This window comes from Myotis daubentonii, chromosome 4 (assembly GCF_963259705.1).
Source record: "Myotis daubentonii chromosome 4, mMyoDau2.1, whole genome shotgun sequence".
Lineage (NCBI taxonomy): Eukaryota > Metazoa > Chordata > Mammalia > Chiroptera > Vespertilionidae > Myotis > Myotis daubentonii.
The window spans coordinates 24,976,393-24,999,644 of NC_081843.1; the positions used below are offsets into that span (position 1 = coordinate 24,976,393).

Here is a 23,252-nt window from a genome sequence, read left to right on the forward strand (position 1 = left end):
TCTTTTTTGCAAACCCCAGATAAGTTTTTCTTTAGAGATGTATTCCAACAAATAAAAAAAAAAAAGGAATGCTAGAATTACAGTATCACCATATTGCAACCTCTAATGAAATAATGGACCTAGGTTAAACAGGACAGGAAAATATATGAAACAACTCAAAGGGATTAAAACTAGTAAAAGCAGGCTATAGGAAACTCTACAGGACAAATGACCTTATTTCTTCAACAAATGAGAGAAAGAGACAAAGAGCTAGGTTAAGAGACATATTAGAGATTTAAATATTCACAATATGTGGCCTTATATGGATCTTTGACTCAAATGGAAAAATAAAAACTCACCACCCTTGAGATCATTGGGGTTTTAATACTAAGTAAATATTTAATGATAATAAAGATTTATTTTTAAGGTGCAGTAATAATATTATTACTTTGTTTAAAAAAAAGAATTTGTCTTTCAGAGATGCACACTGAAAAATTTAATATTTACCAGTGAGTATTATATGGTATCTAGAATATGCTTCAAAATCAAACAAAAAGGGAGTGTGTATTTGGTAAAGATAAAACAGGATTGGACACGACAGTGGCAGGGAGAGGAGGTAAGTACACAGAGGGTTCATTATATTCTTCTGCCTTTGGGGATTATCTTTTAAAAATTCAACCAAACCAACAACCAGACCAAAGGAGCCTTTCCCCTCCCCTTGCTCACACTCCTCAGGGAATTTCCGATGGTTCAAGACTCGCCATCGTATTCACTTCTCTGATGACTATCCCACACTGTGTTACTCTTTGGTTTTCTAGTCTAATTACCCCAATAGCTTAACTAAGGTAAAAGATTTGTCAGAACCTCATTTACACTTTCACTGCTTTTTTGGCTTTATCATGCTGCTATAACAATACACTTTGGCAAACCTAAACATTCCCTTTTTCATATGAAAAAACAAAGTAAAATAGAGCACCTGACATACAATAAACTTAAGTTTCTCTAATTTTTCCCTGAGAATAATTAAAATGAAGCATTACCTAAGACATCTTGACCAGAATTTGTATCCCTCATAGGGATTAGGAGTTCAACTAAAAAATGGAGTGAACATATCCCCAAACTCAAGCTTTTGCTGATTTCTCAAAGCAAACCAGGGTTGCCAAAAAATTCAATTACCTGCAGGTCCTGTACTCCAGTCTTCCAGCCTGGCACATGTCTGACACGTGGTAAAATCTGGACAGAGTCTCACATCAGTAAATGAAACCACAAAACCACAGAATATCAGTTCACACTAAAAAAGAAATGGTGCTGTTTTCCATTTGGGGTATTTGTTAAACATTACAAAGGAGCTAAGTCAAAGGCAAAAGTGGTCCAGCACTTCTGGTAAAAACCAGAAAAGCCCAACACTAACAGTCCAGAACGATCTTTAACCACAGACATCACTTACACCATATCAAGAAACAAACAGAACTGGGGTGCAGGTGAGGAGGTGGACTGGACTAATGCAGAATGCAGTCTCCTCCCACTAGAAATGTATAGGAGAGTTAGAGAAAGGTAACTAACACTTTTAAAAAGTATATATGTTTTTATTGAACTTAGAGAGAGAGGAAGGGAGAAGAATAGAGAGATAGAAAAATCAATGAGAGAGAAACTATCAGCTGCCTCCTGAACACTCCTACTGGGGATCCAGCCTGCAACCAGGGCATGTGCCCTGACTGGAAATCAAACAAATGACCTCTGTTCATGGGTTGATATTCAACCACTGAGCCACATCAGCCAGGCTTTTTTTTTTTTTTAATGTACAGCTGAGCTTAAAGAAAAGAAAAGGAAATCCTCAGGTGTCAGAAATAAGAGAGAACTTAAAGGCAGAGGTTAAGAGCAAGAGAGGGCTGGGGCAGCCAAAGGGGAGGGAGAGTTATAAGGCCTAAATGCAGACCCCACCTTCCAGAAGCCACACAGAGACCCAGACACAGTTTCAGGCCTGTGAGGAGCAGGAACTGGACCAGAGCATAAAGCTAGGGACATACAAGAGCTAACCTCTCAGAGAGAAGGACTACATTAAGAACTCATCAACTGGTCCTGAGACTTGGCAATGTCATTTGTGCCTGCCTAAGGCCTTAGGTAGAAAGAATCTGTAAAAGAAATCACAACTCATGCTTGCTCCATTGATGTTTCTATCTCTCTCTCTCCTTCTCTCTTCCACTCTGAAATATATATTTAAAAGTTTTTTTTTTAAATATATCACAGAGCAGCTAATAAATCCCATGAGGAAAACAAAACCTGCTTGACCGTGTGCATCACCCTGGAGTGATGCAGGGATTAAGGAAATAAAGAGCTAAGTCATTCTGGGGAAAGGGAAACCTAGAAACAAAGCAAGCAGGTGGTTTTCACAGGTTGATAACCTGTGAGTTTTATTAAAATTATTTTTTCTTAGCCTAAAACACTTAAAACATATCATGAGCTGCTGTTTTCCCAAGGCAACTACCTAATTATAAATTCTTTGTTTTGTTTTTCCTTATCACTAAGCTCTCCAAAAAGAGCTAAGGCCTGAAGGCAAACCAGTATATTATCATCCCTTAGTCCATCACCGGCAGTATTCAGTGGTCGCCAACCTTTCGGACCTCACGGACCACCAGTGGTCCGCAGACCACGGATTGGCGACTGCTGCTCCAAAGGTTTCCTTAAACCAGCGGTCGCCAACCTTTCGAACCTCAAGGACCACCAGTTGGCGACCGCTGGTTTAGATAACCAAGATTCATTACCAGGTATACATTCCTGTCCAAACATGAATTATGAAAAAAGATCTTTACTTCTAAGGGCAGCCATTGTTCACCACTGCTGCTAAATTGCAGCATTAAAAGTATTGGATTTATCAAGATAAGAAGACAAAGATCAAGCTCTAACATAATCACTTTTCAAAATGCTTGTAAGCATTTAAAAGGGGAGAAGGACTAGGAAGGGGAAGTTCCCTTTACTCAAATTAGAAATCTAATGAAAATTTAGAGGAAAGTCTTTAAATTTACTTCAAATACTTTACTGAAAACATCCGATCTTCACTTATATATAATTCTTCAAACATTATTCAGTAAAAATGTCTCTGAAGCAATATTAAAACTGAGTATCAACTGCTTGTAAAAATTTCTTCAAGGAGTTAACATCAACAAAACATAGCCAATGGTATCATTCAGATACTCCTCTGTGGTTTTTATGTGGCTCTTTCCCATTCAGTCTATTAAATCTTTCCATTACCAGATATTATGGTAGTATTTCTTTTTATATAAAGATCACCATCTTTTTTTTTTTAATGTTCTTATTGATTTTAGAGAGAGAGGTAGAGAGAGGGATCGAGAGATAGACATATCAATGAGAGAAAAACACCAATTGGCTGCCTCCTGCTTACCCCCACGGGGGATCGAGACCAAAACCTGGGCATTTGCCCTGACAGGGAATCAAACCGGTGACCTCTTGGTTCACAGATGGACGCTCAACCACTAAGCCACACCCGCTGAGCATGGTAGTATTTTTTATATATAATGTGTACATCAAAATAAATCTCCCCTTTAAACATAACTCAACACAGTATATGTAATGGAGAGGAAGGAAGATCTAATTTCATGAGAAAGGAGAAAAAGAAGAATTTAAACAATGACAGATTTTTAAACCAGCTTATAATAGATACTTTCCAGAACAAATAATACTACACAAAAAAGAGAGTAAATAATGTATTTCCTTGCTTCTGCTTATCTGGTTATCTAGAATATTTATAGATAACTAGTGGCCCGGTGCACAAAAATTTGTGCACTCGGGGGGCATCCCTCGGCCCAGCCTGCCCCCTCTAACAGTCTGGGAGCCCTCACAGGATGTCCTACTGATGTCCCTGTGGGGAGTGGGCCTAAGCCACAGTCTGGCCTCCCTCTGTGGGAGGCAACTGGCCGATCAGGTATGTATATACTTTCTGAAGGCGGCACAGACTCCTTCCCTATTTCTTTCCTCTGTGGTTGGAGAATAGGGGACTAAAAGGTGGAGACAGAACTGTGGCCGGGCCTGGGGCTCTTGTAGGCAGCAGAGAGAAGGAGAGGGCTGGGGAAAGTCTAGACATGGTTTTCTTCAATTGTCCTCCCTTCCTCCGGGCCCCTCGCTCTGTTCTTTCCTTGTCATGGTGGACGCTTGGGCCTCGGACTGACAGGAGCCCAGCGATGGTGGAGTTCAGCCCCCTCACTTCTCAGCTGAACATATAACCACCTCACATTCCAAGTGGAGCTGTTTTCAAGTGGCTAAAGTGCTGGCAATTCATGCCTCCTGGCCTTTCCCCTCTGGGGCTTCCTCCATGGGTCAGTTGCAAACTTCACCGAGACACTCTGCCCTGCTAGTTCTGCACCGGCCCCTGCACTCTTCCTTGAGGTCTCTGGGTCCACAGTCTGAGCTCGGGGAGGTCACCCAGAGCCCGTTGCCCGGACAGGTGGGGCAGGGGGGCTAGCTTGAAGAGCTGGAGGAAGATGGCAGAGTAAGAGTTGGTATGAACCAGTGCCTGCTTAGCCAGACTTCCTAAGCTCCCCACTGGGCCCAGGCCAGGCCCCTTCCCCACACCAGGAGGATCCCAGTTGAGGTCCTCTCCCTGCACTCAGCACTCTCCTCCCTGTTCTACCACTGGGGGAAGGGAGCAGCTCACCTGCTCTGGACCCTGCCAACCTGGCAGGCTGAGGCACAGGAGGTGCAGCCTAGGGTGCTGGTGGCTGTGAGCCTTCTCCCCCACCCTGAAGCGTGGGGCAGGGTTGCAGCAGCTCACAGCCACCCCTGGGCACCATGCATGGAGAAACCGCTCTCCTCTGGGCCACCATCCACCTGAGACCTGTGGGGGTTGGGGTGGCCTCAACGGGCTCTCACTGGCCCCACTGAAGCCAGTCTCGGCTTGGCCGGCCACCCCCTGCACATGCCCCACGGGCCTCATCATCCTCATGAATCGCCATGGTCCAGCCGTCCCATCCCAGGAAGTGGCCATCCTGATCACCATGGCTCACTCCCCGGTGCAGTTGGGCCTGCCCAGCAAGCATGTAGGCAGGAGCTGGGCCTCTGAGGGGAAGGAGGATGCATGCCCGGCCAGGGTAGAAGTGGGGAACTTGGCGGTGTAAACACAGCTCACCCCCATGTTGTGCCAGCCCCTCGTGCTGCATTCCCAAACCCCTGGGTGCCCCTGCCAGCACCGTGCTCTCGGGCCTGGGGTGGGGGTGAGGGACGTGGAGCACCGTCCTGAAGGCAGCCCTTGCTGGCTTTGGGACCTGGAGCACCATCCTGAAGGCTGCCCTTGCTGGCTTGGAATCACAGTGGTCAATCAGGGAGGGACGCGGGATGCAAAATTCCGCCTCTCTCCCTCTCCCTCTCCCTCTCCCTCTCTCTCTCTCTCTCTCTCTCTCTCTCAGAGTGGGCCCCATGTCTCCGGTGGGCGGGCAAGGGCTCGGGCGAGGTGATCCACATCTCTTGCCTTCGCCCCAGCCCCCGCCTGCCCCCAGATCGCATTGGGATGGGTCTCCATTGGGTGGGCTTGGGCTCAGGTAAGGCGATCCGCACCGCTTGCCTTCGCCCCAGCCCCCGTGCATTGGCACGTGGGCAGTCGAGGGCTCTGGCGAGGCGATTGGCACTGCTTGCCTTCGCCCCAGCCCATGCACATTGGCATGTGCCTCCAGTGGGCAGGCGAGTGCTCCGGACAGGCAATGGGCACCGCTTGCATTTGCCCCAGCCCCTGCCCATCCCCAGATCACATTGGGACGTGTCTCTGGTGGGTGGGCAAGGGCTCCGGCGAAGCAATGGGCACTGGCGAGGCAATGGGCACCGCTTGCCTTGCCCCAGCCCATGCCCGCCCCCAGATTGCATTGGGATGGGTCTCCATTGGGCGGGCATGGGCTCGGGCGAGGCGATCTGCACCGCTTGCCTTCGCCCCAGCCCCCGCCTGCGGATGGCACACGGGAGTGGGCCCCCTGTCTCTGGTAGGCAGGCGAAGTGATTGGCGCTTGCCTTGGCCCCAGCCCCCACCCCTCCGGTGGGCGGGGGAGGGCTCCAGTGCAGTGATCAGCACCGCTTGCCTTGGCCCCAGCCCCCAGCAGCCCCCATGGCAAATGGGGGGGGCCTGAATGGTGGCTTACGCTATCCTACCCTGCCTTCAGTATGCAAATTAGCTGCCATCTTGGCTGGCAGTTAATTTGCATATCTCCCTGATTAGCCAATGGGAAGGGTAGCGGATGTATGGCTAATTACCATGTTTCTCTTTTATTAGATAGGATTATGGAACTCAGTGTGAAGATGTCTGAGAAAAACCTCCTCATTGAGTTCCTATGCCACTCTTACTAAATGTGACTCTGTACAGATGAGGAAGTAAAGGCACCAAAGGATAAAGGCTGTTCTCTGTCAAGAAATAAAACAGATGACTTCTCCCATGTGAAAGATAAGGATGTGTCTGGAAAACACAGGAAGCCTGGTTGAAGTTGTCCAAGACCTGTCAGTTTCAGTACTTAACACTGATACAGTCACATCAATGCAGCAGTCATAAAGGGGACATCTCTGAGGCACAGCAAAGCAGGACACCCAAGAACAGGATGCACAAACACTCCATTCGAATGACAATCAGTGTGGCTATGTCTATGGAAAAGCTTCCAAGTAGATGAGTTAAGGCAGCAGCATGCCAGCTGTGGGATCTGTTGGGGCACAGGACGGTCCTGCTCAGCATGGCCACCATACTCACTGCAGCCTCTCTTCATTGTCACCCACATGCCAAATGACAGGTCAGAGGTGGCCAGTGAATCCAAGGCTTTGATTAGCTCAGCAAACCTAAGAGCAATACTGTCCTTAATTGTAGGCTCCACTAGGAAAATATGGTACTATGTGTTAAATGTAAAGGGGTGAAAAGAAAGATTGCATAATGGGACTCAGAGTATTCTCACTTTGACTTCAACCAAATTTGCTACATGTTACTTTTTCCAAGTACCTGCAAAAGAATCAAGTGACTCTTCCCCTGCTTTTACCATTTCCCATCTTAGGCCCCTTCTTTTCTAAAGGAGCCAAGGGGCAAGTTAAAATGTGGCTGAAATAAATATGTTGGCAATGTAAAGCACACGTCCCGGGTTTTCTCACCACACCACAAAAAAGTTAAGGTGAAAATCCACAATAAGTGGATTCATTGGAAGAAATATGGCATCAAGAAAAAGAAGAAATAAAGACATCACCTTCCAATTTAGTAGGTGCAGGAATTCTAGGTAAAGAGATGCTCATAATACAACAGAATTAACTAACCTCAATCCTTTAGCTATTCAACTCTAATAAGAAAAATGGCCAAACTCACAATAAACTGAGGATATGACTCATTGTCCTCATCTCACCAAATGAAGATCCCAAGTCCCCATGCACCAAATTACCCAGCATTTGCAACCATCTCAGGGACCTGCGAGGCCAGGAGAGGCTATACCACCCTGCAGCAAACCCATTTTATAGCAGCATCCCTATCAGGCACAACTCTCCAGAACTCTGCACTAGAGACCTCTCGATGGAAAGCAAAGAGTAAGCAGCTCAGAAAGCCTTTTCCCTAAGGGCTCTGGGTCAAATACCCTGGAGGAAAAAGAACAAAGAATCAAGTCTCAAATCTCATTATTCCTGGTAGTTACGTTCTATGAAGTGTCCACAAACACCGAATCATTGCTTCTAAGGGACAACCAGGGTTAGGTTCCTACAAGCCTCTGGACACTACGTTTTTGTAAACCAATCAACACATACCCTTGTTTTGTGTGATCTTCTGCTTAAAGATACCTTATTTAATATACATTGTCAATTCATTAATATTGAACTCATGCCTGAATGAAACTTATCTAATAACTCATATTTTCTCCATAAGGCATATCATGGTCTTCTTTGGCTTAGGAACACCAGAGAGCACCTTGAAACTATAGTTAGGAGCCATTTTTAACAGTCAAATCACCAACAAAAAGCACAAAAATGTGAAAAACATGGCATCAACTATACTGCGAAAAGAATACTTGTTTACAGCATAAGAGTTTCAACAAGAAGGCAGAGTGTTTCCTTGTTCCCCCTCAGCTGGGGAACCTGTGCATCGAGAGACTAAAATGTCACCATTCTGTTGAGATCCATAAATGACTCCAAGAGCTCTGTGAGTACTGATTTTGAGGCTACAAAAAAATTTTAATGAGTAGGTGAATTCACAAACATAGAATCTGTGCATATGAGAACTGACTGTACTTTTGAGACCATTCCCAAACCAGCTTCCCACCCTAAGTCTCAGAATAAATCCATAGACCTATCTTACAGCAATCCTATAAAATTCTCTGTGTCTATAGAACCTTCATGGTATTTAAGAACCTACTCAAAAGCTAATTCTATACCAGAAAGATGCTCAAGTAACTCAGGGAGCTCTCTGAGTGAACTCTGAGGGAGACCCCTGACTGTTTGGATAAGAGATTAACCAGAATGGCAGCCAACTATAGGAAGCCATATGAAAGAAAAAGAGAGACAACTAAGAATCATTGTAGCAACAGTTTTGGTCTTTTGTTCAAAAGCTACAAAGCAGAGGAAGACTTTAACTCCAGGTCACTTACAGCAACAAACATGGGCCTACCTGAGGGACATGCCATTCTTCAAGCTGAGCAAACACCACAAGTTTTACACTTAGTCTCCATGATGCATCAATACATACACTGTGTAATATTGTTTCAATTTGGTAATATTGTTTTAATGTCTGGATTTCTGGATGCAGGTGAGATGGGAGAAGTGAACGTTTACTGAGCAGCTAGTACCAGGCACTGTGTTAACATTACCTTTATTACCCAGATCAATTCTTCCCAGATCTAAGAAGCAGAGTTTCTCATCTTCATTTTACAGCTGAGGGCTCTAAGAGGTTAGTCAAGCACTCAATATCACACAACCAATTTTGCTTCAAGTCCATCATATCATCTGGGTTCCTTTCAAGAGGTTAAAATAAGAGATTGCTTGGGTGTTTCAGCTAGTTGAGTATTCAGTTAAGCATTGAATTGAGCATAGGATTTCTTATAAACTCAATTCATGACTTTTTCTCTCGGTAATTCAGATCTTTTTCAAAAAGAGAAGAGAAAAAAATGTTTCTTTTTCTATGGAAGTTTCTCTCACTTCTATTCATAGATCTTCAAACAAAATCATAGAAGACTACACACAGATCAAACAGCACCTAACAGACACCTTCATCCTATCTCCTATAAGATTGTCACTTTACCCTGAGTGCAAAGGTGGCCCTGAAGAAACAACTAATCAAAGCCACTGTGCCTGGTTTCTCTAGCCCCTCACTTTGTAAGTTTGACCCTAAAAATGTTTCATGTTGCCCATCTCATCCAATTCTGCATGAGGAGTATACTATAAACACCACATGCTAAATGTGTCCACATGATTTAGTATGAATAAGCATTTAGTTGACAAATTTTACTTGAAGAGGGAAAGGTGGATTAGTTCCAACACAACAGCACCATCTTCTGGTTGGTGAAATGGAAGTAAGACAGAAAGTCACATCTGGCGTTAAAAAGCACTTAAACAGTTTAGTAATCCAGAAGGGTGGCAAACTAGAAAATTAGTTCCCAAATACTCTTAACAATGTTGGCAGTAAGTAAACACCCTCACAGACCAATCGTAGAATAAAACTTTTTTTAACTATAGGTCACTACTGGTCGTCATTCCACTTTTGCAATCACTGCAGCCATGCCCAGCCTCTCAGCTCTCTCATACTGTAGAACCCATCATGCCTTATGAAAGAAATTTCTTATCATGTAATCATAGTAACACCCATACCTGCCTGGGTGCGCATAAAGGCTCTCTGCTGTTCACACACAAAGTCAAAATTTGATGGGGGTGGTCATTGCTATCAAGGCCCTCAGAATAAGCCCCTTCCCTATCTCCCACTAATACTGGTTAGCAGTTAGGGAGCACCATCGTCTCTTATGGGTCCTAACAAATTGAAGAACAGATAAAAGAGCTAATGATGACTTAGCATCACCTTTCTGTTCCCCCAAAGTACAGGACTCCTTAGTACATTGTGTTGAGGTGGATCTAGGGCCTGAGGTCTCAGTGGTGCTTTAGACTATAGCTGCTGCCACCCTCTAAAGAAATCCAGACCAGCAGGCCCCATCAATGAAGAAATCTGACAGCTGCAAGGAGACTCTGAACTATTTCCAAATCTCTGCTGCCAGAACAGACCCCAGCAGCTGGTTTGCAGGTCTGCCTTCTTCAATGCAGTAACCCCACTCAAAGGCCCCTGGAGCCAGCCTTTTCCTGATTTCACTCATCAGATATGCCATTTGTCCTTCCATGAGGAGGACAAAGCAAGGGGGATAGAGAGTGGGGTCATACACTGTAACCACAACATTCCTCTCTCGGTGAGAAGCAAGATGAGACTCCTGGCCCATGGAGATGTAAGGATAAAGGAACAAGCATTTCTCCCAGATGCTCTCCACACAAATCCCCAGCCCCAAAATGCGCCTGAGGAGCGAGACCTTTGTCAGGGTTGCCTTTGCCTCCTCCCTAACCACAGTGCTCTGCACACATGGAAAAGTCTCCTAAACCATCTGGTTTCAAACTTTTTTGACCGTGACCTACAACAATACATTTTTATTACAACCCTGTACACATACATGTTCAGATTTGTACCTGAACAAAAGTTACATTTTTAAAAAAAGCAAACCTGCCTTTATTATATGGGACTTACACTGAACTTTTCTAACTTCTTCCTTTTATAAAAATGCTGATCACACTCACTAAAACGATTTCACAACCTAATGAGAGTGTGAACCATAGTCTGACAAACTGTTGTAAACATCCACTTTCATTCCAACCTCTGTGGTGCTGGCACGATCCCCTTCTCTGCTAACCCAGAATCAGACCCCCAGCAAGGGCCAAATAAAGGCCTCTCCTCAAAGTCATCCCCAACTAGTGCCCCGCATGTCCCAAACACCAATGAAGTAAAATAATAGCTATGAATAGTCCCCACTTTGAGAAGCCAAGTCTACTGGGTGAGACAATTAACAATCGATGAGTTTTAGCTCAGTCATCTCTCCTTCCTCTGAATACAAAAACACATGTCATCTGCATTCATTCCTTCATTCGTTCATCCCTGTGTTCATTCTTCGTCATTCACTCCACACCTTGACTCATTCCATTATCATTTGTGTAAACATTTAAATGTTTATCAAAAGATTAAATTATCAAATAGGATTTCTTTCTCTTTTTTTTTTTTTACAATCTTGTTTGTTAAGAAATAATTTTTATGAACTATAAATAAATTAGGAACTAAAGTGCACTGTCACCAATTCTTGGAAACCAATGGCCCATTTATTATTTTGTGCGGCATTTATAGATATGGCAGGTTCCCAGATAAATTCAATTTGGCCCCAATCTCTTAGCAAAGGCTATGAAATAGAGTAAATGCAAAGACCAACCTTCTAGACATTTAAAAATAAATAAAACCTGCCCTAGCCTATTTTCTCAGTGATTAGAGTGTTGGCCCACACACTGAAGGGTTGCGGGTTCGATTCCAGTCAAGAGCACATACCTTGGTTGCAGGCAGGCTAGTTCCTGGCCCCCAATAAGGGCACGTGCAGGAGGCAACCAATTGATGTGTCTCTCTCACATAGAAGTTTCTCTCTCTCTCTCTCTCTCTCTCTCTCTCTCTCTCTCTCTCTCTCTCTCTCTTTCTTTCCCTCCCCCATACCTCCCTTCCACTCTCTCTAAAAATCTATAGGGTGGGAAAATCCTCAGATGAGGATCAACAACAACAAAAAAACCTACTTGAATATGTCCACCTATTTTTGACTCTGCCACAATGCCACCATATACACATGAACAAGTGCCATTGAGTGTATCACCTCTGCCAACTATCAGGCTTTCCTATGGCTGCTCCCTGTTTGGTTGGCAAATTTGGCACTCAACACCTGAGAATTCTTTCAAAAGCCCCAAACTTTTAAAAGAAAATAAGTTAGACACAATATTTTATTTTAAAACTTGACTTAATAAAAAAACACTCCAAATCAATGTTACTGCAAGATCTGTACAAAGGACACAATTCAAATTCCTATTTTTAACACACAAATTCTGTGTTTCCACCTTCTAAATTCCCCTCCAGCCACTACACCACATGTACCAAAAAAATCCCAGTCATACCAAAGGATATGCTAGTCCCACTCTGCCAAAGCTTTCTCAGTCTTCCTCTACTAAACTAAATCCAACTCATTATTTGAGGAGCAGCACAGGCATCACCTACTCCAGGAAGTATTCCCTGCTGACCCTCTACTGTATCTCCATGCCAGCCTGAGCTGGTTCTCCCTCCCTTAGCATATGCTGATACACTAGTTGTCTAAATACTCATCTGCATTACTTGACTATGAATTCCTTGAGTGCAGAGATTATTATTTCAACTCTATTCCCCATCAAATTTAGTCCCTCAATTCTTCAACAGCAGGCAGGCAAATATTTATACAAAAAATAGCACTGCAGTTTCAAATGAAAACAATCTTTTCAAAAACCTTGTAAAGTATCTTCATAATTATTCTATGCTGTTACTATAAAAAACAACACTGAACATACAAACATAAAGTTTAGCAATATACAGTGAGAAATCAATAAGGAACAAAAGGCTTACACTCCATCTGAAAATATAATTACAAAAATGCATTCTTAAACATTATCGTGCTCATGCTATCAAGTGACTCAAACTTTTAAAAGTTTGGGGCTTTTGAAAGCTGGTGTGGCTTGGTGGTTGAGCATCAATCTATGAGCCAAGTCACGGTTCGATTCCCAGTCAGGGCATATGCCGGGGTTACAGGCTCGATCCCTAGTAGGGGGCATGCAGGAGGCAACCAGTCAACGATTCTCTCTCATCATTGATGTTTCTATCTCTCTTTCCCTCTCCCTTCCTCTCTGAGACCAATAAAAATATTTTTTAAAGAATTAATTTAATGCCCTGGCCAGTGTTTCTCATTGGTTAGAGCATCAGCCTGCACACCAAAGGGTCATGGGTTCGATTCCTGGTCAAAGGCACATACCTGGGTGCAGGTTCAATCCCAGGCCCCAGGTCGTGGCATGTTTGGGAGGCAACCAATCTATGTGTCTCTCCCACATCAATGTTTTATTCTCTCTCTCTCTCTCTATCCTCTTTCTTCCCTTTCCTCCCTCTCTTCCACTCTAAAAAAAAATAAAACAAAAAAAGTCAATGGAGGGAATATCCTCAGGTAAGGATTAACCAAAAATAATATAAAAAAATAATTAACTGCCGAAACTGGTTTGGCTCAGTGGATAGAGCGTCGGCCTGCGGACTGAAAGGTCCCAGGTTCGATTCCGGTCAAGGGCATGTACCTGGGTTGCGGGCACATCCCCAGTAGGAGATGTGCAGGAGGCAGCTGATCGATGTTTCTCTCTCATCGATGTTTCTAACTCTCTATCTCTCTCCCTTCCTCTCTGTAAAAAATCAATAAAAAAATATATATATATATATATAAAAATAATAATTAACTTAAAATAGTAAAAATGTGGATATAACTTAAACATCTAAAAGGGATATAGTTATATATGCCATATGTATCTGTACAATGTAATATAATGTATTCATTTAAAGAAAACTTTTTAAATTTTTTTTATTGGTTTTTAGATAGAGAGGAAGGGGGAGAAACATTCATGAGAGAGAAACATTGACTGGCTGCCTCCTGCATGCCCCCTACTGGGCTCAAAACCCGGGCATGTGCCGTGGCTAGGAATCAAACCTGGGACCTTTTGGGTCCATGAGACAATGCTCATCCACTAAGCCACACCAGCTGGGCTAAAGAAAACCAGGAGTAAAACAGAGGAAACAAAAAAATATATATTTTTTGGCCCTAGCCAGTTTGGCTCAGTGGATAGAGCGTCGGCCTGTGGACTGAAGGGTCCCGGGTTCGGTTCCAGCCAAGGGCATATGCCAGGTTTGCTGGCTCGATCCCCAATAGGGGGCATGCAGGAGGCAGCCTATCAATGATTCTCTTTCATCACTGATGTTTCTATCTTTCTCTCCCTCCTTCTCTGAAATCAATAAAAATATATTTTAAAAATTTTTTTTGAATGATAGGCTTAATCATATAAATAATTACATTAAATGTCAACAGACTAAATACTCCAATTAAAAATCACTCATTAGGATAAATAAAAAAGCAAGACCCAACTATACGCTATCTACAACTATATGCTATATACACACATAGGCTAACAATAAATAAAAGGAAGATATACCAGCCAAACATAAAAAACATAAGAAGAGGCCCTGGCTGGGGAGCTCAGTTGGTTAGAGTGTCATCCCAATATGCCACAGTTGTGGATTTGATTTTCGGTCAAGGCACATGCAAGAAGCTACCAATGACTGCATAAAAAAGTGGAACAACAAATTGATGTTTTTCTCTCTTTAAAAAAGAAAAGTAATTAAAAAAATTTTAATGCAAAAAACTAACAAAGTAGACAGTACAGCAAACAATACAGAAAAACAAAATAAACCAGAAGCTGATTTTTTAAAATCAACAAAATCAGTAACCCCTAGGTAGAGTGACCCAGAAAAAAATAAGAACACAAATCACTAATATCACAAATGAAAAGCAGTTACCACCACAGATTTTGCACAAATTACAAGGATAACAAAAGGCACAGGTAAAGTTTAAAATTACAAGCAGCCTTTTAGCAAAACATTGCTAAATAATCACTTCAAAAGAGTCATATCCACAACTCTAATTTTCATCTGTTAAATGAAATCAAAAGCTATGCTTTTAAAAGTCCGATTTAATAAAAGCGCATTCATACTTTGGGCTGAAATGAAGCCAAGATTCTACCCAACCCCAATAAATCATCCTGAACAAGCTCTTAAAACAGCATATCAAGAATTTATATAACTCGTTGAATTTGGGCTGGCTTTACAAAATAATTGTTAGGTTTCTAACTCCAATCTTCAGCTTTCAAAATAAATCAAAGCTAATACTATAAAAACTATAGGCAGAGAGAAAATGTCTTATAACATTCAAGGACACTCAAGACAATGTCTATATATTGAGAGTATGACTAGAATGTTTGCTTTGAAATATTGAGCTCTTTCCCCATTTAACAAAACTATGTTAGGAATTTAAAAATATTAAATATGAATGAGCTATATATTTCTTATTTAAGGTAATTTCTTATTTGACTACTTTGAGGAAAAAATCTTAAATGTGGAGACTAAGTTATCTTCTCCAATGTATCAAGTCCCATATTGGCCACCTACCGTTATTTTTTTTTAAATATATTTTTATTGATTTCAAAAAGGAAGGGAGAAAGAGATAAAAATATCAATGATGAGAGAGAATCATTGATCAGTTGCCTCCTCCACGCCCCCTACTGAGGATTGATCAAGCACCAGGACATGTGCCCTTGACTGGAATCAAACCCGGGACCCTTCACTCCGCAGGGTGATGCTCTATCCACTGAGCCAAACCAACTAGGGCTGGGAAATGTTTTTTATTTTGGCCGCCTACTGTCGTATATGAAGAGTGAGAAGGGAAGAAGGCTGACTATATGGCTTGTATGGGTTATCACTATCTGAACACCCAAAGCCACCAGGGACCCTCACCTTCACAGCAGCAGCAGAAAAAATAAAAAATAAATAAAAAAGAATCACAATACATGGCACTCAGTAGAAAGGTTTTAATAAATAGTATGATAAGGATTCCTAGAAAAAGAGAGCTCTCATATTCAAAATGTTGAAAATAAATTTTTTCAAAATCTCGATTAGACTCAGTACAGTAATATCAAAAGAAAAAGATAGGTGTCACTTAAAAAGCAACTCCATGAATGTAAATAAAAAATTGCTTGTGCCTGCCCAGTATTGTCCAGTGGTTGGAGTGTCAGCTTGTGCACCTCAGGGTCAAAGGTTCGATTCCCTGTCAAGGGCACATGCCTGGGTTGCGGATTCCCTCTCCGCCCCTGGTAGGGGCTCATGTGGGAGGTGGCCAGTCAATGTGTCTCTCTCACATTGACGTTTCTCTGTTTCTTTCTCTCTCTCTCTCTCTCTCTCTCTCTCTCTCTCTCTCTCTCTCTCTCTCTCCCCCTCTCTCTCCCCCTCTCTCTCCCCCTGTCTCTCCCCCTCTCTCTCTCCCTCTCTCTCTCCCTCTCTCTCCCCCCTTCCTCCTTCTCTCCTTCCCTTTCACTTGAAAGCAATGGAAAAAATATCTTCAGGTGAGGATTAATAACAACAAAAAAAGCTTGTAACTGGGCCAAAGAAGCCATTATGAACTGCTTGCTATATAAATAGGCATTTAATGATTTTTCCAATGTTACAATATTGATCTAACAGATCCTCCGTTTCCGCAGAAATGAATAAGTAATTTAAGATTATATTAATAGGGTTTACAGCACATAAGAATGATTACCATAAAGAACAGATTTTAAATTGTCTTTCAGTGAAGCATATGCATAATTTTAGAAAGCACAGCAAAAGACCAGAGACAGTAGATATATCTGTCACGTGCAAAAACACATTTCTAAGTCATAATACCTTGAATATCATTTATTAAGATAAATAAATATTTAACAAACACTTACTAATGTCAGACAATACTATCCTAAGCACTGAAAACATGATGGTGAACAAGAAATATGGTCCCTGCACTAAAAGAGTTTACAGTCTATCGGGGAAGAAAAACAAGGTGTGTCAATAAAGGATGCCAGGCTAGCCCAGAAAACAGGGTACATTCCCCTTCAAATGAAGCCAGAGAAGACATCCGGAGAAGTGGATATTGAAGCTGAGACGAGGGGGGAAGTAGGACACAGCCTGGCTCGAAAGGGACCTAGGTGATTATCGAGTAAAAGATGGCTTCTGCCAAAGAACACTATGGTCATGTGCAAACGTCCAGGTATTTATGTTAAGAGTTGCCTCTTGTGTAAAAAGAGAGACAACAGTGGAAAATTACACTTTACTAGTAAAGCTGCATATATCAAAAGACAATAGGCATTTCTACTTCTTAATCTCTGAGGAAAAGGGTAAAGAGGTCCTAATGTCATCTTGGCCTATTCCCCATATTACCCATTCAAACACACATTTATTTATTCATGCCACAGTGTGTGCCAGGCACCAGAGGATTCAATGGTGAATAAGGTGGACTTAATATTATCCTCAGGGAAACAACACACATAGGCAAACAATCAAATTAGAGTGCTTCTGTGGCTACCGGATTCATTGACTAGAATACTGAGCTTAAAACCCACTGTTTGAAGACTCTTTCAAATAATAAGTAAGGGAGAAATCATTATTGGACATCAAATATGGTATAATAGGAACATTACAAGAAGCTTTGACACCCTGTACACATAAACAAGAATTATGCTTGCATTTTCAAGTACTAATTAGTGTTTTACAGATGCCAATGCACTTTTACACACTCATTTTTACTGTACAAGGCAAGAGGCCAAGCAGATCCTATATAATAAAAGCCTAATATGCTAAGTGTCCAGTTGTCAGGTTGGCCGTTCAACCAATCAAAGCGTAATATGCTAATGATATGCTAAGGCCACTCAACCGCTCGCTATGATGTGCATTGACCACCAGGGGGCAGACTCTATGACCAGTAGGTTAGCTTGCTGCTGGGGTCTAGCTGACCAGGACTGAGCAAGATGGGCCAGACATACCCTGGAGCCCTCCCACAGTCCCTCCCTAACTGGCCAACCTCCCATGTCCCACCCCGGCCCCAATCATGTACCAATGGGGTCCCTCTCGCAATCTGGGACCCCTCGGGGGATGTCTGGCTTTTATTATAATACTCTGTAGAAGTTTTCATATATAATTACTCCTATAGTTACATTATCAGAATTGTTAGTTTTAGTATGTGACATTTTGTTAAATAAAAAGAAAAAACTTAGATATATCACTTCAAAATTTCATACCTTTTATATTATTAAGCACCATGAAACTTGAAATCTATTTGTATAAGTAGCTTAATACTACATATTTTCTTCAGTATTTTATTCAATAACTTTTCATCCTAAGAAAATGAAATGCTTTGTGATGGTTAATACCAAAATTATTTAGGGTTCAACTAGAGATGTGATACTCAATCTTTTTATAATCCTACTAGGGGCCCGGTGCACGAAATTCGTGCACTGGGTGTGTGTGTGGGGGGGGGGAGTGCCCCTCAGCCCAGCCTGCCCCCTCTCACATACTGGGAGCCCTCAGGCGTTGACCCCCATCACCCTCCGATCGCCTGATCGGCCCCTTACCCAGGCCTGATGCCTCCGCCAGAGGTGTCAGGCTTAGACAGGTGACCCCCTTCTCCCCCTGATCACTGGCTCTGGCCCCCGCCCAGGCCTGAGGCCTCTGGCCCAGGAATCATGCCTGGGCAGAGGACCCCCATCTCCCTCTGATCGCTTGCTCCACCCCCCGCCCAAGCCTGACGCCTCTGACCCAGGCTTCAGGCCTGGGCAAGGGGACCATCATATCCCCCCAATCCCCGGCTCCGCCCCCCACCCAGGCCTGATGCCTCGGCCAGAGGAGTTGACCCTCATCACCCTCCGATCACCAATCACCGGATCGGCCCCTTGACCAGGCCTGAGGCCTCTGGCAGAGGTGTCAGGCCTGGGCAGGGGACCCCCAGCTCCCTGCGGTTGCAGGCTCCGCCCCTGCCCAGGCCTAACACCTCTGGCCTAGGCGTCCGGCCCGGGCAGCGGGGACCCGCAGCTGCAGCGGCCCCGCGATCGTGGGCTTCGCTTTAGGCAAGGGCAAGGGACCCCTAGCTCCCGGGACTGCCAGCTTCGACTGTGCCCAGCTCCCATCGCTGGCTCCACCCCTACTTCCTGCTATCACTGGCCAGGGTGGAAAAGGCACCTGATTCTCCGATCATGGCTGGGGGGCAGGGCAAAGGCGGCCCCAGGGCCGCCTTTGCCCTGCCCCCCAGCTCTTAGCTCCCCCCTGGGTTTCCGATCACTGTCAGTGGCAGGGGGCTTCTTCCTGCTTTCCCTTTCGCCTCCCTGCATTGTGCCTACATATGCAAATTAACCGCCATCTTGTTGGCAGTTAACTGCCAATCTTAGTTGGCAGTTAATTTGCATATAGCCCTGATTAGCCAATGAAAAGGGTATCGTCGTACGCCAATCACCATTTTTCTCTTTTATTAGATAGGATTTTAAAAGCAAACAACATAGTCCAGCCAGTGTGGCTCAGTGGTTGAGTGTCAACCCATGTAACTGGAGGTTGCAGGTTTGATTCCCCAGTTGCTATCTCAATCCCCAGCAGGGGGCATGCAGGAGGCAGCCAATAGATGTTTCTTTCCATCTCCACATATCCCCTCATCTCTCTCTCTCTCTTAAAAAAATAAAGAAAAGAAAAAAATGTTTAAGCAAACATAGGTTTCAGTTTATTTGCCTATAAAACAATATTTTATACAAGTTTAATGGAATAAATAGATCACAAAAATTTATAAATACATGAGAAAACTAGAGACCAAAGGGTCAATACAGGCATCATTTTTTGTTCCCCATCCCTCTCAATTTGCTACTCCTAACCTACAAGTAAATCTGCAACTCATTTTATTAAACTGATAAGAACAGATACTACACTTGATCTTAGCCAAAAGGCCGAGAAGCGATGCAACTCATTTTAGGAAAAAAAAAAAAAAATGCAATGGAAAAGGAACAGAATGGAGGTAAGTAAAAAAAGATATTATGTAGTATGTATAAAGAATCAATAAATTTGTCTTACTTTCTTTTCTAAACATGACTCACTAATTATTTTCTTTATTTTATAGACAATTTCAAAACATACCAGGCTGCAATGCTTGTGAATCAGCTGATTGAACCCACTAAGGGTGTGGGGGGGCAAGCTTCCACTTTAATTAATAAACAAAACAATGTCCAAAACACTTACCAATTTGTACTTGCTCAGGCTGACTGAGAGAAACAAATGCTGACGTGTCATCAATCCATGATACCTGAATGTTTCCTGTAATATTGTATTAAACGTAAAGTGAACACTTGACCATTTCGATAGCTATCAGATTTCATTTATATCTCTGTTATATTTCGGTATATGTGTTAATTTAGAGAAATATGAGGTGGTTTAAAATACAATCAAAATCTATTCACTATTAAAAGGTAATCATAAATCTACCACAGCAGTTATTTCAGTTAAAACTTCCAAGAAGAAAAAAAAAGGAGCTTTAAAATTTGTTTTAATAAACAAAAGAAATATCCTTCATGATTTGTATCCTGCCAGAGCTGGAAACTTTGTTCCTATCAAGATCACTAACAAAATTCAGAGAGCACATAAGTTAAAAAACACAACAATTTCTTTTCAAAGACACAAATTTTGAAAATTACGAATGGGAAACATGAAATGAATCAATGTAGCAAAAAATAAGAAAAAGTCAATTTGATCTCAAGCCAGGTAAAGAAAACAGATAACAGAATAAAGGAAAAGGAAAAGAAGGTGTCAGACAGAGAAAACAAGACAGTCTAACAGAGAGGAAAAAACACACAGAGAGGGGCAGAAAGCAGTATAGTAAAACAAAATGATTTTCACAGAGACTAATCGTCAAGAATGGCTAAGTGTAAACAGAATGGAATATAGGAGAGCACTAAGGAGAAGGAAAGAGGAATGGATTAGGAAATGGCAGAAAACTGAAGAGAAAATCAGAGATCTAATTATTATACTACAACTCTTTAAAATAATACCGAAAACTGAAATTTTAAAAAACGGGTAAACAGCCCTAGCCTGTTTGGCTCAGTCAGACTGAAAGGTCTCGGGCTAGATTCCAGTCAAGGGCATGATCCCCAAGCATGAACCTGGGTTGCAGGCTCAATCTTCGGGCCTGGTCGGGGTGCATGCAGGAGGCAACCATTTATGTTTCTCTCTCTGTCTCTTCCCCTCCCACTCTCTCTAAAAATCAATGGAAAAATATCCTTGGGTAAGGATTAACAACAATAACAAAAAAGGGTAAACACACTGGAATTTAGCAATGAAAAACTGTTTTAATTCCAACTAAATTTTAGAAGGCTAGGAAACTAGTTTATTTTACTATCATAGGATAAAACTCCCCCTTCCTGCTGCACAATGAGGTGCCATAATGACTTAATTAGAAAGTCACTATTATTCTGTTGCCTCTCTATCCAGTATGCTGTCTTTGACATCTATAATAATAAAAGAGTAATATGCTAATTAGACAGGACTGCAGAATAGCGGAACAACTGGGGCTGAGAGGGCTGAGCCCCTTGCATAAATTTCATGCATCGGGCCTCTAGTAAATAATAATAGCTAACATTTATTAAGTAGTTACTATATGCCACATACTATTCTAAATGCCTTCCATGGATTAGCTCATTTAATCCTCGTGACATGTCTATGAAACGGGTGGCATTATTATTATTTTATCATCATCATCGTCATCATCACCATCATCATCAGCTCCGATGAGGAAACAAAGATACAGAGGGGTTACTTATCCAATATCACAAAGTAATTTTCTTTAATTAAAAATTTTTTTTAAATTTACTCAGAACGTTCTACTTAATTTAGCCAATTAAAGTTTGACTATACGGAGATAAGAACGTAACAATAAAAGATGAGAAGCAACATCAAAAGCTTTCAAAAGAAATGAGCTGTGAAATTCAACTGCATTTCTATACCTGTATTTAAGTTTAAAAGCAGAACTAGAATTTTAGAAGACATGTAGATTATCTGCAAAGATTAGGATAACTTTCCAAAAATATGCCTGCTTTCACTTACTTTTCTAAAATTTAAGTGTGTAAAGGTTTTACTTAAAAAGCTAATATATATATAAAAAAAATAAAAAATAAAAAATAAAAAAAAAGCTAATATAGCCCTGACCGGTTTGGCTCAGTGGACGGGACATTGGCCTGCGGACTGAAGGGTTCCAGGTTCGATTCCGGTCAAGAACATGGTTGCGGGCACATCCCCAGTACGGGGTGTGCAGGAGGCAGCTGATCAATGTCTCTCTCTCATCGATGTTTCTGGCTCTCTATCCCTCTCCCTTCCTCTCTGTAAAAAAATCAATAAAATATGTATTTTTTAAAAAGCTAATATATACTTATTTTAGAAAATACAGAAAGCATAAAGAAAAAAATCCTATCTAAAACATTCAGTGATACTAGTATGATATTTCTTTTCAGTCCAGTTTCTATACGAAGTTTGTAAAAAAAATAATTTTAGTTACACAGGAATCCTACTTTGTATCTGCTTTTTACTCTAAATGCTAAAATATATAATTACTTTATCATCTTTTAATAAACTTCAAATATTTTTGTTTTTTTTAATATATTTTTATTAATTTCAGAGAGGAAAGGAGAGGGAGAGATAGAAACATCAATGATGACAGAAAATCATTGATGGGCTGCCTCTTTCATGCTCCCCACTGGGGATCAAGCCCATAACCCAGGCATGTGCCCTGACCTGGAATTGAACCCTGACTTCCTAGTTCATAGGTCTATGCTCAACCATTGAGCCATGCATATTAATATTCTCTTATGCCCCCAAATACCTCTGATCACCTCGACCAAAAGAAGAGCAAAGTGTTAAAAGGACATCTACACTTGTGAGTTACTTACCAAAGGCACTAAAAAGCTGGTAAAGGTCACTGGTTTTCCATTCTTTGGGGAATGTCACATGGAGAACATGATCACGTTTAGGTTGTACTACAAGACAAATTTTTGATAAAACGCTGATAGCTGAAAAGTGAACTATATATCAAGGGTTCTCTAAGTCCACACTAACTTGGGGAATTATTATGAATGCTTCCTGATTATCAGACAACTCCTAAAAGCATTCTTAGGAATGGCAGTACTCTGCCATCTTAACCTAGACATCAGGCTCTGATATTTTATAGAACCCACAATAATAAAAATTCTATGCAGAAACATCTTTGCTCATGAAGTTCCTGTGAAAATTATTTAAAGAAAACAAAACCAAAAAAAACAGCTTCTCGGTTTGAGAAGTTTCACTAAACATTTAACTTTCTCCTTTTAATCTAGTTGTCCACATGTTTATTAGCTAAAACACACACCACAGTGTTCAAATTAAATGGGCTAATTGTGTTTAAGTAAAAGCAGTCCTAAGTCAAAATTCTGTGTTCTAATACCAGACCCGCCACTGAACTGTGCAACTCCAAGCAAGAGAACTAACCACTCTAACCAATCATGGTTATAAATTGGGAATGACGATATTTACCTTGCCAAACTTTTATGAGAATGACAGATTAAAATGTAAATCTAATATG

General features: G+C 41.9%; 1 protein-coding gene and 1 pseudogene across 2 annotated transcripts in view; both read right to left on the bottom strand.

The window, feature by feature from the left end:
• The window catches only part of PARN (poly(A)-specific ribonuclease), a 172,343-nt gene that overhangs the window by 84,314 nt on the left and 64,777 nt on the right, over positions 1-23,252 (bottom strand). For both annotated transcript variants that reach the window (XM_059693217.1, XM_059693219.1), the window contains exons 20-21: positions 22,585-22,671; positions 19,889-19,963 (exon numbers count right to left, since the gene is read on the bottom strand). In XM_059693217.1, coding sequence (XP_059549200.1) covers positions 19,889-19,963; positions 22,585-22,671 — 162 coding nt within the window. The remainder of the gene's footprint in view (positions 1-19,888; positions 19,964-22,584; positions 22,672-23,252) is intronic.
• On the bottom strand, positions 19,468-19,611 carry LOC132234028 (U2 spliceosomal RNA; annotated as a pseudogene).